General features: G+C 52.7%; 1 protein-coding gene across 1 annotated transcript in view; it reads right to left on the reverse strand.

Moving 5' to 3' along the window:
• Window positions 1–17,369, reverse strand: part of ASTN1 (astrotactin 1) — a 56,990-nt gene that overhangs the window by 12,253 nt on the left and 27,368 nt on the right. Inside the window, exons 5-16 of the mRNA XM_071564890.1 lie at window positions 17,106–17,213; window positions 15,915–16,064; window positions 14,868–15,035; window positions 14,576–14,660; window positions 6,829–6,903; window positions 6,212–6,349; window positions 5,741–5,891; window positions 4,933–5,099; window positions 4,563–4,757; window positions 4,273–4,400; window positions 1,991–2,095; window positions 1,627–1,815 (exon numbers count right to left, since the gene is read on the reverse strand). Of these exons, the coding sequence (XP_071420991.1) occupies window positions 1,627–1,815; window positions 1,991–2,095; window positions 4,273–4,400; window positions 4,563–4,757; window positions 4,933–5,099; window positions 5,741–5,891; window positions 6,212–6,349; window positions 6,829–6,903; window positions 14,576–14,660; window positions 14,868–15,035; window positions 15,915–16,064; window positions 17,106–17,213 (1,659 nt within the window). The remainder of the gene's footprint in view (window positions 1–1,626; window positions 1,816–1,990; window positions 2,096–4,272; window positions 4,401–4,562; window positions 4,758–4,932; window positions 5,100–5,740; window positions 5,892–6,211; window positions 6,350–6,828; window positions 6,904–14,575; window positions 14,661–14,867; window positions 15,036–15,914; window positions 16,065–17,105; window positions 17,214–17,369) is intronic.

Genomic DNA, 17,369 nt, shown 5'->3' on the forward strand with positions numbered 1-17,369 from the left:
GAGCACATCCATGGCTCAGCAGGAAAATCTTCCTGCAAGGATTTGCAGAGAAATGGGCCAATGCTAGCCCATCGTTTAGACTTCTGCAAAGAAAACAAGGCTTTTAAACAAAACTGGGATACAAAAGTGTTGCTCTGCTCCCCCAGCAAGCTGGAGATGGATCACTTTGGGCTGGCTGTGAATTGCAGCTTAGCAGGCGCTGAGGGAAAGCAGAGGAGCCAGGGAATGATTTGTCTCTTGCAATTTCTCAATCGATATCCAGCTCCTGACGTTTGCAAACAAAAAGCAAAGGGGGGAAAGTGGCAGGTGCCAGAGTGAAACCGAAATGTGATATTGTGGGTGGAAAAAGACTGCCAGACCTGAAAAGCCTCCAAGCACGAAAATCAAAGAGGAGGAAATTGCAGGAGTAAAAAAGGAAAAAGAAGTACTTGCAATCAAAAGATGCTACATCTGGAGACAGCCCACAGCAAAACAGCAATGGGTCTGTACTCTTTCAGGTGGGCTTGGAAAGACATCCAGGCTCCAGGAGGTCTGAGCCCACAGGATAAAGGCTCAGGTTTTGAAAGAATCCCTTCCTACACAAGAGCCCTGGGCAGGAAACAAATGTCTCCACGGCTGGGGCACAGCAAGGGCAGCACCGTAGGCTGGTGCCAGTACTGAGAACCAGGAAGCTTCGTGATGGAAATGATGTTTTGGTCACGGTGCCTGTGAATTCCAAGCTTCCACTGCCCACACCCCAGAGCTCCTGTGCAGGGGCAGCAAACCAAGGTCACCTAAAAAGCAGCAGCTCTGCTCAGTATTCCCTGTGTCCAGGTTTGGGAGCTGGCTCTTGTTTGCTGCCCAGGCTTGGATGTTGCAACACAATGTCCCCAGCACAGGCAGCAAAACACCTGCAGGCAGCTTTGCTAAGGCCAGTGCAAGAGATCACAGAATCCTAGAATGGTTTGAGTTGGATTATCTCGTTCCAACCTCCCTGCCATGCGCAGGGAGACCTTCCACTAGACCAGGTTGCCATGGCCTGGGGACAGATGGCAGCAGGCAGGCATTAGGCTGCCTAAGGTTTTGTAAGGCTGGCATCCAAACCAGCCATCACCCCTTCCATTGGGGATCCACCACAGCTCACTGCAGTGAGGGCACAGGGGGGGATGCAGCAGTGCCAGATCCCCCCTGCACCACGAGGAACATCCCAGTTTCTAGTTGGTTTCCAGGCATTAAAAGCACAGCACTGACAGCCTCAGAGAAGGAAACACATGAAAGGGAGAAAAGCCTGGCCGTGGGATACAAGTGGAAGAGAGAAAATATGGCAGAGACAAAAGGAAGGAAGAAACAGGATTAAAGACAAATAACAGTTAAGTCCAGAATCAGGCAGGATGGCTTGGTAGGATTAGTGCACTTGTCTTTCATCTCCCTGGGGATGGAGGTATTGATCTCTCTTTCTGGCCCAGACCAATGCCTGCTGCAGTCCACAGGAGTCCTTTGCCTGCCTTCCAAGGGTGTGAGAGCAGGGTGTAAACAACAGGATGAGATGGGATGGGTGTTTTCCTTGCTATGCCAAAAGCAAACCCAGCTTCCCACTCCCATGGGCTGGTTGTGGAGATCCTTCCTGCGGACAAGTAGGGCTCCTACCTTTGCTGATGTCCTCATACTCCAGCCAGAGCTGCCGCTGGACCTGCTTGTTGGGATACCAGATGGAGCAGGACTCCTCAAAGCCATACACTGCCTCCTGGATGTAGTGGTTGCCAAACTGGTCCAGCAGTGCCACGAAATCTCCACGGGAAGTGGCCCCATCCAGAGAGTGGAGGGCATTGCTGAAGGCTGGGAAGGAGAAGAGATGGAGGAGATGCTCAGAACCCGGAGTCTGCTCAGCTGTCCTTGCCAACTCCCTACACACTTGCAATGGGCAACCAACATCTGAGCCCATCACCTGCCAACAAAAGGCTATATATTCTCTTGCCCCTTTTCCCCTATTCCCCCATCCCCAAATGCTTACACTGGGAGATGGTCATCTGGTTGAGCCGGACGTGGTACATGACAGACTGCACCTTCCAGTGCTGCAGGAGGGGGTACCCAGACACCTCGCTGAAGTTCACCATCCCTGCCGGAGAAAGGACACGAGGGCTCAGTGCCACAGCCCAGGGATGCCTCCCCACAGGGATGGCTGCAGCCCTTCCTGCCTGGGGCAATGCAGCCAGGAAGGTGGGAAGAAGCCAGGGAAAAGGGGTTGTGCACACACCATGTCCCCCCAGGGAGGTATTCAGAGCTGAGGGTCAGCTGTGCCCCAGCAATTAAAATGATGGCTTTGAAGGAAAACACGTAGGCTCGTTTCATGCTGCCGTCCTGGGGCTCTGCCTGGGCAGATAACGAGCCTCCTCCTGCATCCCCTTCTGCTTCCTTCCCAGTGCCCGCTCCCAAGACATGCCCAGGTGTGCTAATGATTTCACTAATGAGAGCTGCGCTTTTTAATGAGCTGTTTGCAGGCCTAGGAACGGTCACCGTCACGCCACATGTGCCCAAGTGCAACCAGCCAAGAGGCCCTGAGTCCCCTTTGACTGGGACTGAGATGAGTGGACACAGCAAGTTGATGCTGATGTTCCCTCAGGACATTACAGCAGTTCTGGGGCTAAGCAGGACCCAGGGTTTGTCCTTCTCCAGGCAAAGACATCTTATTCTTCAGCTGTTTAACTGTGAGTTACAGAAGTCAGAAATTCATGGAGACCAGAGCTGGGTGGTCACTTACTCCTGCCCAAGACACATGGCAGCTCAGCTTCCATGAGCAGAGGGGCAGAGAGGCCACCAAGCCTTGGACAAAGGCCCAGAAAAGGAAGTGAAGGGTGCTCATGGCTGTGATTCTGGTGACCTTGCTGTGGCACACCAGGATGCTGGGACACAGCCACCGCCTCTCTCGCAGCTCTGCTGCCGCACAGCCAACACGTCACGCCTCCGCTTGGCAGCAAAGCAGCAAACTCTGCTGCTAAACAGGCACCCAGCAGGAGTTCAGGAGGATAACGGTGGGCATCCCCCCCTCTAACAAGAACTGAAGGCGGAGAATAAGCAGGATAAGATCCTTTGCCTTCCAGCGCCTCTCTCTCCTCGGTGCTGGCTGCTCCCGACAGCTTCAAAGCCTTGCTCTTCCCTGCAAAGTGTTTATGAGAAAACAGCCCTTCCTTACTCAGCAGCTCTGCCTCTTGTGTATTCACAGCGATATCCAGATCTGCTTCTGACAAGCAGAGAATATTTTACTTCTTTTCCCTTTTTTTCTTTTTTTTTTTTGCCTTAATCAGCCACAGAGCCAGCAGAGCAGTGGGAAATGAATAGGATAATTTACTGGCTTCTGCCTTCCCAGCATAATTGCCACGAAGTCCTGGTCCACCGACACAGCTGTGATGCTGGCACAGTGGTGGCAGTGTCTTCCTTACATCCATGTTACCATGTCACAGGCAGGAGAACCCCACTGGAATGCAGGTGTCCTCCAGCACCTCCAAGCAGAACTGAGCATCTCCATGGAAGCAGGAGTGATCCACCAACACAGCTCTCTTGGGGTAGCTCAGCCCCCAAAACCCACTGGCACCTTCCTCCCTGCCTGAATCTGCCTGCACACACACCTACACTGCCAGGCACTCTGTCAGCACAACCAGCATCTATCACACACTGGGTGAAGTCCATGGGTGCTCTCCAAAATCTTCCTGGAAGCTCTGCCAAACAAACAAGGTCTCATATGAGCCAGAACACGTCATTAGCCACATCTCTTGTTTAGTAGTTACTTGATGTCCTGGGCCACTTCAGCCAACAAAAACAAACACCAAGAAAAAGGCTATTTAGGATTTCTGGTCACTTGGTGGAAGACAGTTAAATCCTTGAAAGCAGTCTAGGAATGTGTGATAACTCTTTTGCTCATGGCCCACCATGCTCTGGCAGAGCAAACCAAAACCCTTTGGTTTAGTGGGGGCAGATTTTGAATGCTTTGTTATGTTGGCAAAGAAATCAAATTAAAGGTAGCTGGAAAACTTTTTTTGCCTTGGAGAAAAAAAGAAAAATTTCCTCTGGCAAATGCCCCAAATATTCAATGGATGGTTGAGCTTTTACACCATGCCACTAATTTACAGGCTTTGCCTCTCCTTTATTTTTAATGCCTTCCTTTTACCACTGCTGCTGCTGCAGTTAAGTGGAGGATGCTAAAGCTAGATGAGATATAACCCCTCCTGGGAGGTTTAGGTGCTGAAGCTGGGCATGCTGGCAGATGGGAGAGGTGTGGGTCTGGCTGGACTCACTCACCAGTGAGGAACTCAGGGTCAGGTGTGGGGTCAGAGAGCTCCTCTTGGCACTGGTTCTCCAAGGGCACTGTGGCCACCACCAGCCCATCTGGCAGCTGCTGCTCCAGGCCTCGGGCAAAGTTGTTCTGCCTGGAAGTTAATTGCAGAGAGGAGGGCAGGGTTGGAGGACAGGAGAAATGCCTGGGATCATCCCTGCTAGCTGGTGATCCAACCCAGAAAATCACCTGGCACCAAGCCTTTCCTTTGAGAACAGATCACAAAGATGACTACTCTTGACGAAAACCAACTTACCTGAATGTCCCTTTGAGCACCTGCCCTGGTGCCACCTCCTTGGAGTGGTTGTTGTAGCCATAGAAGATCTCCCCGAAGAGCGTCTGGTTCATGGGCAGCTCGCGGGGCTCCCCACAGTCCCCCCCCTCAGGGCACGACTCCGAGATGAGCTGGCACGACCGCCCGTCTGTGCCCAGCTTGTAGTCCTCAATGCACCTGGGAAGCCGGCACAGGTCCCACCATCAGCTGCAGCCCCCAGTAGTGGGGGTGGCCATGAGGGCACCCCAGAAGAGACCTTGGGAACAGAGGAGACCCCCTCCATCCCAACCCTAGGAGTTCAGGGTGGCAGCAGCAATGCTGCAAGGCACCTTGGGGGTGCTGGGTCACTCACCCACAGAACATGAGGATGTTGTAGAGCAGGGGGTCTTCGGGCAGGGGCACCATCTGCTGCAGGCACAGCTGCTCACAGCCCCCGTTGAAGCCATCAGAGCAGTCCACGCCAACGTGACGGTCATAGCAGCCTGTGCCATCCTTCATGGGGCTCAGTCCCGTTGGGCACTGGCAGGGGTGGGGGAAGCAAGAGGTGAAACCCCCAGAGAAGAAATCTGGCCCTGGGGCTGAGATGCAGGGGAGAACTCCAGTTGCTCTCCAATGGAAATTGCAGCACGAGCAGTGCCCAGAGCTTGTGAGACAGGCAGCAGCAACACCATCCACAGCTGCAGATACTCCTCCTTCACCTTGCAGCCCTGGGGAGTGGGAGTCCCCTAAGCCACCCCCCACCCACGTATGTGCTGGCATCAACCCCACTCACCAGCACCCAGCTACAGTGATCACCAAGGCAATGCTGCCCTGTCCAAACCCACTGGCTGCCCCACACTCACAGCCTCTCCACCCCAATGCCCAGCTCTGATGGCATCACAGATGGGCATCTCAGCCCTACAGAGCTCTCTGTTAATGGGGCAGAGCAGCTTTGATGGTGACAGGGACCTCCCAGAGAGCCAACAAGGAGATAGACTCTCACTCCCTTGTCCATGCATGCAGTGACAAAGGAGATGCCGGCCCAAAACCATCTTCTTGTTACGAAATCAACCCCAAAATATCCACCCAAAGCAACGGTAAGGGAGGTAGGATTCCCTTTCTGCCCTTCCCCTCCTTGCTCACACCAAAGGAGATTCACAGGTCCCTGGGGGCCCACGCACCACACAGCCCGTCGAGTCCAGCTTGCGGTCCGAGATGCAGCGGAAGTTCTTGCTGCAGCCCCCGTTGTCCCGGGAGCAGTCACGGACAGGGCCAAAGGAGTCAAGGAGGACCTCCAGGCTGTCGAAGGAGGAGGAGGTCATCAGCTCTTCCCTGTCAGGAGGAGAAGGAGGAGATGTGTCACTGCTCCAGTGAGATGCTGTGAATGCATGCACAACCGTGGCTGCTGCGTGGGTTTTTCCAGAGCTCAGGTTTCCCTCGCGCTGACAGTGAACTGGATGGCAGCCAAGCTTTTAGAGGGATGCAGGAGCTACTGAGTCAATGGGAGATACCTCCAAAGGCTCAGCTTTGCAGGTACCAAAGAGGGCCAGGTTAATGGGTATACACATCACCTGCAAAACATGGGATAAATGAGGATCTCAGCTCCATTTGCTGAAAAGCCTCCTAAACTCTCACCCTGCCATTGCACCTACCTGACCTCCACTGCATCCTCCATCACTGTCATGTCAGTCTTACATTTGGCTGAGGGGTTGATGGCCAGCTCGGCTGGTGGGATGACAAAGCTCTTGCTCAGGGGCAGCCACATGCCTTCCCCCAGGGTGTAGGTGAACCTGCCAGGGAGAGCAGCAAAGGCTGGAAAGAAGGGAAATGCTGAGCCTGGAGGGCTGTCTCTGCCCAAAACCAAGCCCTTGAACCTCCCCCCTGCCTTGCAGGGATGCCAGCCTGAACAAAGGTGGATGAGCAGGGTAAAATGATGTGGCTCCTCTAAATGGACCCAAATGGCACCCAAAAATCACTTGTAACTTAGGCAATAAATAAAAAAGAAGGGACTTTCATTTTCCATAGAAATCCTCCTTCAGAGCCTAAATCTTGCTCTCACAGTGAGAAGAGAGGAGGAACTGACTGCTGGGCATGCAGCATCCCACATGACAGCTGTAGGAGGACCTCCCCAGCCATGCTCACATGTCCCCAGGAGGTGGCACAGGACAGCTGTGCTCAGCCCTGCCAGCTGGGCTACCTGCACGCCTGCACACCCTGAGGCATATTTTAAGCCCCAAAATGTGCTGACCAGGTTGCACTTGCTGCTTACCGAAAAATCTTGTCAGATGGCTGCTCACCCAGCACCAAGTCAAAGCCACGCTGGAAAATGGTGTATGGCCAAGGCCTAGGAAAGAAAAACCCAGGAGCATCACACTGCCATCATGTCCCCACTGCTGCTCACAGCTCAAAACACTTCCCCAACACATGCAGAGGGATAAGATAACGAAAACCAAGGCAGGACAATGGGATAAAATAGCCCCAGATTCAAGATTATAATCTTGGGATCCCTACCACATCAGATCCTCACCCCAGCCCCAACCTGCCAATGGGCCAGCAGTGTATTGCATCCATTACTTTGGAGTGCAGTGCATTCCAGACATCCTCACATCCCTGTGTGCTTGGGTACTGCCTGCCTGGTCTTGTTTTAGGGGTTTGCATCACAGCTATTGAATGGTAAAAAGAAACCCAACTGCAGTTGAACTCTCATTCTGTGAGGCTTTTGCAAAGGGAGCATGTCAGATTCAGGATCATAGTTTCACCACCTGCCTTATTCCCCCTGAGTTTCAATGTTCCGGGAGGGGAGCTAAGGAAGCCTAGAAAAGAGGGATGGAAGACAAGCTGGAAACTTGGAGTCAAGCAGGAGGCTGGAGAGCTGTTGGCCCCATCTCCTCCATCCCTGTTGACGCAGATAGCAGGGGGTGATGAGTGATGAGCTACCAAGATTTGGTGGCTGGTGCCCTTCAGTGGGACACCCATGGCCATGACACCTCTGGAACATGCACCCCCAGCATCACAGACCCACTTCCAGAGCACCACTTGCAGAGCAAGGCTGACAAGAGACCCAAGTGTGATGGGCTTTGAATCAGGCAACATGAACCCTATTCCCAAACCCTAAAACTCCAAATAGCTTTTGCAAGAGCTCAGGGCTGGGGAGAGAGAGAGACTTTCCATCCCATCACTGCTGTTAAAATTCAGGGTGAGAGTATCAGGTGCCGCCGACAAACCTGGGGATTTTCTCCAGAGGCAATTACAGCTCTCTTGCACAAGCACTTTAATTTCTAATCTGAAGTTACTTCAGCAAGGACAAAACTAATAATAACAAAAAATCCTGATTGCAGGATTACAGCGCGCCGTCTCGTTTCCTCGCTGGGATACAATGCCGGTTTCCCGGTCGGTCGGCTGGGAGCGAGGGATTACATTCAGCCTGCAGATCCGATTGCCCTGAATGAGGTCAGCCTCGTCCAGAAAGAGATGTGCTCCTTGTGTCTCACCAACACCTTGAATGCCTCACGCCTCCGCCTTCCAGCGCTCCTGCAGATGGGTTTTATTCTTGTTTCTGAGGAGCACATTGGGCTGGGAACAAAAGCCAAGGCGAGGTATTGTTCTGCACCAACTCCCGTGGAAAAGGGGATGGGAAGAGCTGCTCTGGGCTTGCAGCAGAGCTCAGTGCTGGGGCAGGGGCTGCAGGGACACGGTGGCTGCCAGACCTCTGCCAGGCAGCACATCTGGCAGCCCATGGATGTCAATGCATCCAGGACACGCAGCCAGTGTGTGTGGACCCACCTGGGAGACTGAAATCAGCACCTGGGCCATGTTGTGTGCACCCAGGTTGCAATTTCCAGCTGTGGCTAAAATTCTTGTGATCACAGAACCACGGAATCGTAGAATGTTTGGGTTGGAATGGACCTTAAAGATCATCTCATTTCAAACTTGCTGCCATGGGCAGAGACAACTTCCACTACATCAGGTTCCTCGAAACCTCAGCCAACCTGGCCTTGAACACTTCCAAGGATGGGGCATCTGTGGCTTCTCTGAGCAGCCTGTGCCAGGACCTCACCACCTTCAGAGGGAAGAATTTTTTCCTCATATCTAATCAAACCTGCCCTTTGTCAGTTTGAACCTGTTCCCCCTTGTCCTATCCATACCTATCCTTGTAAAATGCAACGATGGCTTTGAGACAGGGAAGAGGTTTCTGTGCTCCAGGAAGGGACTGTGTGGCATTTCCATAGCCTGTCCCACCTTGCCTTTATTTAGGGTCAAAAAAGCCCCACTAACAGTAACATTCAGTCTACATGGCAGGGGAGAGCCAGTGTTTCCAGGCACCATTGGGCCTGGGAGGACATGATATCCACTGAGGGTAAGCCCTGAGAGATCCTCCACACAAGAACTCCAGCTCAAGGAGAGACACTTATCCATCCTCATCTCTGAGGAAGCTCTCCAGGAGCTCAGCACTGACATTTCCACCCACACACTCTTGTTGACTTGCACCTTCTGTTGCAGAGGATGGGGCGACATCTGCTCTCCCAGACACACCTCACCCCCTCCACTGCTGCCTTTTGGCCCCTGTGCCTCTGCCACTGTTTCACCTCCTCCTTCCTCGCCCATGCACAATGAATGCTTCCCCATGTGCCTGTCTCCCTTTCTGCTTTCTGTGATCACTTGCTTGGTTCTTGTTGTTCTTGGTGGGTATTTGGTTGTGTGGCCTTCAGAGCTCACAGAGAAAAGTGGGGCTGATCAGCAGCCCTGCAGTTGATCAGGTTGGATTAAATGGGCCAGAAATAACAGCCCTTGGCTCCCTACAAGCATTGGCATTCAGGCAGGCATCTGAAACAACAGGGCAGCTGAGAACCAGCAAACTCCCCACACTCACTCAGCAAGTTCCCATGGACAAAGCGCTGTCAGTGCATCCCCAGGACAATTTTCAGGCCTCTTGGCTTTTTCCAGATGGACCCTCAGCTATGCTTTGCTCCACATCTGGGCTTGAGTGGAAGTGCAAGAAACACTGACTAAGCTCTCTGAACATGGTGCTGCTGGTGATGCTTCAAACCACCTCAAGAGGCCCCCAGCCACACTGAAATTGCAGCCCCGAGGGGATGAGGCCAGACTGACTTCCAGTGTCAAGAGCTGTACTCTGCAAAGTTCCTCCAGAGAAGACGGGTGGGATAAGGAATCAAACCCCAATGCTGGCAGGATGTAACCACAATGAGCTAACCCGGAGCAGATGGTTTGAGGGGAGCTGTCAGGATGGACTGCAGGAGAGAATCTTTGCAGAAGCCACGAGCAGTCGGTGCATGTGAGCGTGGCTGCAATGCCACTGGAGGAGAAGGTGCTCCTGGGGGTCTCCATCCAGGGTGCAGCACAAGGATGGCACCAAAGCACAGTTACAAGTGTGTGCTGGCAGCAAATGGCACAGACAAAAGCGGTCCCCACATCCCTTCACTGACACTTCAGGAGTTTAAGCCCAGGGAGAACAAACCAGAGCATCCCCACAGCAGCTGCACCCCAGGACACCAAGGTGGGGACACATGACGGCCCAACAACACCCTGACGGGAAGAGCAGAGAGCAGATGTGACACGAGCACCGAGCTGCCGATTTCTCCCATTGGTCATGCTTGTTGTGGCTCCTCCCCAACTTCACTTTGCTTTGCAACAGCTTTGCTCGGGCTTCAGCTGCTTCTCCCCTTCCCAGCTCCCCGCCCCCTGCCATCCCTTGCAAGCAGCTCTTTATTAAAAATGCTAATGCCGGCACTTTCTCCCTGGGCTGCCCGTAAATCTGCGAGGAGAAAGAGGCGGGAGGAGGAGGCGGATGGGTGGTTTGGTGAAAGGATCTGAAAGAAAGAGGAGCTTTTTATCTGGCTGTCCTTCAAACTTGCAGAGCCGAGGCACACAGCAGGAGATGGAGAGAGGCAAAAAAAAAAAAATTAAAAAAGAGAGAGAAAAAGGAGTGGTGAAAAAAAGGAGAAAAAGAGAAAGACTTTAAGCAGGCAAAGTGCTGTCCTTGTCACTTCAGTGTGTCCCTGGCTCCTCTGGAGAGTGGATAATGTGTGGGGCTGGGACAAGAGGAGCAGGTGCATAGCCAGGAAGGGGTGTGTGCAGAAGAGAAGAGGCCTCATGGGGAAGGCAGAGCAGGGGAGGGGAGGTGGGTGAGCAGGGCATGGGCTACTGCATTAGTGCAGGTCCTGCACTGGAAAAAACATCTGCAAGGGGGGAGAAAGAGGTCACTTGGCCTGCATGGGAGCAGGGCTGGGATGGCCCAGTTTGCCAAGTGTTACAAGAGGATGAGAGTGCCCAGCCAGATGCATTTGCCATATCACATTTAACTGGCTTAAAACCTCCCTGTGCCAGGGTGAAGCCCATTACAAGTTGAAAGAGCACACTGATAAAGACCCTTTAAATGCAGAGCACATTAAATCTCCTCGAGGGAGTCTGAAAAGGGCACCCAGACAAGAACAGCATGTGGGGAGGGGGAACCATTCATGATGGATCCAAGGGCTGAGATAAGTAAGTACAAATGCGGGCAGGTAACAGTTTATTAACTAAAGGCAGAATGAGCTGATTTGATTTTTGGCCAAGTCATACCACAAAAAGAACCACAGAAACTGGGTTTGATGAGCAAAGATGAGGAAATGCTGGTTGGATTGCTGGAAACTGCATCTCACCCAGGAAAATTAGAGTAAGAGCCGAAAAGCAGCTAATTAACAATGCATTTCAAAGTAGGGAGACAGACTGTGAACACACAAACAGCACCAGACAGATTTGTTTAAAACAGCTGAAGAGCAGCACAGGGGGAAAAAAAAAAGCAGCTGATCAAATGTATCTGCTACCCATGATCAAAAAGATCAGATTTTCTGAAAAACTGATGAAGATTTAGGGTCTGGATGCCTTGGGTAAAAGATGCACTGCGGAGGCGTGGATCTCAGTCTGGTACCCAAAATACACACAACACACAAAGCCTCTCGCTGCCATCGCCAATAAAGCGCAAAGACGAGCTCGCCTTTGTGAGCAAAATTAGACGCTGCTGAGTGAACAGACACCGACTTGTCATCACTGTAAATAAAAACAAACCAACGGCAAAACTATCTAAACCAAAGGGTTGAAATGAGTTTTCAGATCAAAAAGCCACCCTGGGAAAACAGAAGAGGGCATAACCAGGACATGTCGCTCCCAAGTGCACCGACAATTTGGCAAAGCTTTGGTCCTGCTTTGTTGGCCAAGAGTCAACGTGGCTTCTCCAGGGCCTGACCCATGGTGGCAGCACATCTCTCCAATACTGGAGGGTTTAGGAGCATATTAGACAGTGGTCAGAAATGATTCAGGCACAGTTATCTCACCTTGGAATAGGGGGAGAGAGCAGAAGACACGCAGACATCTCTTTCAGGTGAGCCTGCAGGTGACCGTGTTGGATTAGAGTTGGGAGCAAGCTGATGAGTGAGTGTGACAAAAACCAGCATGGCAGCTCAACCTCCACCCCAGAAAACATAAATACCAGCTTAAAGTTACAAGTTATTCAGTTAAACAGGCTCTGACAAGGTGGTTCTGCCGGACTAAAGAGAGTTCATCACAGTCATGACCCTATGGAGACCAAGAGTTCACAGAGGACACCATGGACAGGTAGAAGGGACCTCTAGCATCACAAGCCCTTGCAGGCAGGACTGCACCAAACAGCACCTGGACATCAGAACAGACTGCAGAGAAGGAAAAAATCCTCATTAAACACCAAGCTGAGCCAAGCATCACGATGCTTAGTGTGGACACGCTTTCCAGAACCCCTAAAAATTGTGGAAGCTGCAGGCAGGGATGGTGAAGTGTGGTTTCAGCTGCTACCATTTCCTGAAACAAAAACCTGACAAGTTCAAGAAAGAAACACAAAACAACCCTGGTTTCAAGCAGCTTGAGAGAGGAGCTCTCTAAGGGTGGTGTTGAAAAAGCCCTGGTACTGCAGCATCAGAGCCTTCTTGAGAACCCAGAGGAGGGCAGGAGGACTTTGGCAGCTCCCTGGTCTGGGACCATGTTGCACCTTGGGGAAAAAAGAGATTTGCCAGGTTTCTCTACCCCAAACAGAAAAGTGCGCATAATTCGTCATAGCAAACTTTGGTATGCAAGAAGAGACACAAAACAAGCTCTGGACTGGCCAGGTATGAAAACTGTTGCAGGAGGAAAGGCAGAGAGAGGCTCAACCACAATGGAGAAGGCTCCTGGGGGGGTATCTGCATTGGAACTGGGTCTGAGAAGCAGCCCCGAATCACCCAGAGGAACAAGGTGGGTCCTGAGCACTTTTTGAGTTGGCATTGCTCAGACCAAAGCTGGCTCTGGAGCTGTGTATGGATCCAGAGGGCTTCAGGAATGGTTCTGTCCGGCCTTGCCCTTGGCTCTCTCCTGTTTGTTACCACCTATATTTTCTACCAATTCACCTGAGAGCAGCTTTTTCTCCACTCTCCCTTAAGATGATGAAGCAGCTAAATCAGGAAAAAGGCAGAGAAGAGAAACGTGCATAGGAGGAAAAGTGTGAAGCTGCAGATCCACACCCAGGAGCAAAGGAAAAGTAGAGGGGAAGAAGCAAATGTTTCTCCACAGTGCTTATCCATTTTTATTACCTGCCTCAATGGACAAAGTCACTTGCCACTTTGCTCTTTGCAAGGTCCTGCACATGTGTGGCTGGGTGGCCAGGGGGGTCTTTTCAGCCCACTGTGAGACACTCCTAAACACAACACATCCCAAAACAGGCAAATCCCTGGCAAGGGAGTACCCCCTTCAACGCCCCAGACTCCATTGCTCAGTGCCTCTTACAAGGTGGTCACAGAGGATCTGGGAACATCCCTGTTAGACACATGTCCCCTGAGGACAAATAGGACAGGGAGCTGTGTTTCTGCCTGTATTTTCCCACCCCAGCAGTGGTACCTTGAAGGAGTTTGGTGACCTTCACCACACCACGCAGCACATCCCCATCACAGAGCCACCTGTGTCAGAGGCATCGCTCTGGCTCAGGACACTCACAGCAACAACCACCCTTGTCTCACACAGCGGGTGCTCCATACTGGGTTTAATTGCTAAATTGCCTTTAAAATGATAAAAACCAGAGAGGAGGGTGGAGACAGAGCAGGGGTGCTCTCCCCAGGCCCCAGTTCAAAGGGACACAGCCGGGGCCAGCCAGCACAGACAGCCCCCCGCCGCTGCCATCCTCCAGCGCAGCCGCACCGCAGGGGTGCCACCAAGCCCAGCCTTTGATGATTGTTCCCTTCCCACTGTGAAGACTAATAACTTCAGAGAGGGCATCCTGAACGTGCAGGGCCACTGCTGATCCAGCTGCAGCACAGTCAGACAAGGGGAAAAAACAAGGGCATGGAGGTGCTGGTGCATGCGGGACCTCTGGATTTGGGGAGCTTTGGGTTTCTGCACACTCCCTCCAGCCATGCCTGGGAGGCTTCAACTGCATGTCAGAGACTCATGAGTGTTAATGACCAGATGGAGCATCCCCTGAGGGTCACAGATAGATGGGAATGCTTGGAGTCCACCACCAAATTGCTGCTGAAACATCAGAAAAATTTTCTTAGCACTTGCAGGGATGTAAAGCTGTGGAGCAGAGAGCAACTGCTCTGTTCCCTCAGCCAAGGCATCAAAGCATCTAATTTGCCCAGTTTTTACTGGGGACCCAGCATGACCTCAGCCCTCCTCTGATGCCTCACACACCCAGACCAAAAGCCCCACAAAGCGCAGGATGCCAAAGGGAGTCTTCACATGGGGAGGAGAAACAATCTCCATCTTCTCCAGGGGGTGTTTACTCTAAAATGTGACAACGGCCTCTTCTACATCATTTCTGATTATTTCAAAGAATAGAAATCCTCGCCTCCGGCAGACCTGATGCAGAGCCCAGCCATGCACTGACCTTACAACTCAGCAAGATGCCTCCAGATCTTTCATCCAAGAAGTTTACCACAGCCCTACTATGCTGCTGTTGAAGCCCAGCAGCTCATGTGAGGACAGTCCAAGCCTGGGCATGCTGTGGAAGACACACTCACCCCTGGTTCGTTCCCCACTCGTTCCGGATGCAGAGATGCTTATGTACAGGGTCCTTCATGTAACCTTCATAGCAGAGACACTCGCCTACAGAGAAAGGGAGGGACATGAGGGACATGGGAGGACAAGGCTTTCCATGTGCTTCCCTGCCAAACACAGCCTGCAGCCACACCAGGGCACCTGGCAGCTCTGTTACTGCCCACGGAACAGGGTGGGGAAGCATCTTCCCATCATAGCCAGGTTGAGGCAGCAGAGGCGAGCCCCAAAATCCTCCCCAGTCCCTGGACCACCTACCAGTTTCAGGGTCACACTGGTGTTCACAGGGGTCAAGGAGGCGCCGGGCACAGAGGTCGAGGGCCCAGGGCCCGCTGGAATTTTGCTGGGAGAAGAGGACAACCTGTGCCGGGTTCAGCCAGTCACTGGCGTCCAGCTGGCTCCCCTCCAGCAGGATGAACCGGCTCCCTGGCACCGAGACCAGGGCAGTCAGCAGGGGCAACCTGCTGCTGCCCCTCCATCCCATGATCATCTCCTGCATCCATAAAGGACCCCTCCACACCATGATATTTCCCCCCATCCTGTGATGGATCCCTCCATCCGCTGCTCATTCACTCCATCCTGAGACAGTGCCCTCTGTCCCACAACAGAACCTTTTGTTCCACAATGAATCCTCTGTCCTGTGCTCACCCTCTCTGTCCTATGATAGTCCCCTCCATCCCATACCTCTCTCCTCTATCCTATGACAGTTCACTTCACCCTGTGTCTCTCCCCTCTGTCTCACAACAGCCAACTCTACCCCACACCCATCCACACCCATCCCCTTGGTCTCATGTCTCATCCCTCTGTCCCACACTGTCCATCATTCCATGATAATCCATTCCTTTCCATTGCATTCTTTTCCATTCCATTCCATTTCACTCCCTTCCCTCCACCCCATGCCTATCCTCTCCATCTCAGAACAGTCTCCTTGGTCCTATGCCCATCCTGTCCATTCTGCACCATGCCCTGTGTCCCACAACAACCATCTCTGTACTGTGTCTGTCTCTTCTGTTCCATGCCTATCCCCTCCATCCTGTACTCCTCCATCCCTTTTTCTCACACTGGTATCCTCCATCTTACACCTGTCCCCTCTGTCAAAGACCCATCTCCTCTATCCCATAACAGTCACCTCTGTCCTCCACCCATCCTCTCTGCCCTGTGCCCATCCCCTCTGTCCCACACTGGTGCTCTCCATGCATGCTCATCCTCCCCATCCTGCACTTGTCCTCTGTCATGCCCTCCTTTCCTCCATCACACCTCACACAATGAGGCAGGAAGGGCTGGGTAAGACTGTGGGATGCTCACCATCAGCAATGAGGTGCTCAGGGACATGGAGGGTGATCTTGACGACAAGGGGGCAGTTCATGTGGGAAGAGCACACCAGGCTGATGACACAGCTTGTCACACTGATGAGGGTCAGCGTGGTCTTGTTCACAGGGCTCCGGGGTGACCCCACTGTAAAACATGGAAGCACAGTCAAACCTGACACCTGCAGGACCCAGGAAGACCGTGTGGTGCAGCGGGGACCTTGGGGAGCAGAGACCCTGCCCAGCCCCTGGAAATCCGGAATCAATCAATTCAATTGGATGTTGAAGAGCATGAAGCAGTCTTTGCAATGGGACCCTCCCTCTCACTCACTGCAGCAGGGACTTCCTGACCCCCTGGAGCCCAGGCTCTCCCACATCCTGCACCACAGCATGCTGAGAACTTTGCAGCAGCAGAGCTTTAAAGCAGAGCTGAGATATTGAGGAGAAGAAAGGTAAATGCACTATCCTGGTTTCCCCTCTCCTTCTCAGCTTCACTCAGGTTAATTTTGTCATGACAACAGGCTCCTGGATGCTGTTGTAAAAGCACTGGAGACCCCTGACTGCTCAGGGCATGCAGGTCTTTGACTTTTAATCTCTCAGTTGAAGAAGTTGAGTGGAAAAAAAAACCTGAATGCAAACAAAGCTTGAAACAGCCTCTCAGCACCAGCAGAAGGAGATGGCTCCTAGTCCTGCCACTCCCAGAAAGACAAGGCATCATCCAGCAAACGAGGCTCCATGAGAGAAAACAGACACTAACTCTCCTCTTGGGAGGAGAAAACCTCCCGAAGGGATGGAGCAGGGCAGTGGGGCAGGACTCCTGCCTAGGGACCGAGGCTGTCCCCATGCTCTGCTGCACATACAGCCCGTCTGTGCACGGTGCTGGAGCGAACCCGCGGCAGCTCCGTGCTGAGCAGCAGCATGGGAACGCTCGGGCCGGCCTTTGAAGCGTGTCACTCATTAATATACACCAGTGCCTGGCAGAAGCCTCCAGCAAAACATCAGAATACATTTCATCCTCTGCTGAGAAGCTCCACCAGAGAGGAGCAGCAGCCCACTGCGGAGCAGGGACCGGCGGCTGCCTGAGGCAGCTGGGATTGCACCTGGCTTTCCATCTTTTGCCAGTGGAAAGTCTCCAAACACAGAGAAGCAACAGCAAGTAAGGCAAGAAGGGTCATGGCTCACCACCCACCTCGGCTGCGCCTCCGGCTCCGTGAGGGGTCCGTGTAGAAGGTCAGCTGGGGATCAGTGTCTGCCTCTGTCCCTGAGTCCCCCTCGGGGTTGAGAAATGCTGAGCCAGCTGCAGGGGACACTGAGTGTAGTCATGGAGGGGTTGGCACCGTGCCACCCCAAGCCTTGGCATCCTACATCACCCTTCAAGAAAAGCCTTGCATTGAAGATGAGAAGCCCCATCTGCCAGGTGCAGCAGGGACAGCATCTTCTCCCTTTCCCACCT

Source organism: Pithys albifrons, chromosome 10 (genome assembly GCF_047495875.1).
Source record: "Pithys albifrons albifrons isolate INPA30051 chromosome 10, PitAlb_v1, whole genome shotgun sequence".
Taxonomy (NCBI): domain Eukaryota; kingdom Metazoa; phylum Chordata; class Aves; order Passeriformes; family Thamnophilidae; genus Pithys; species Pithys albifrons.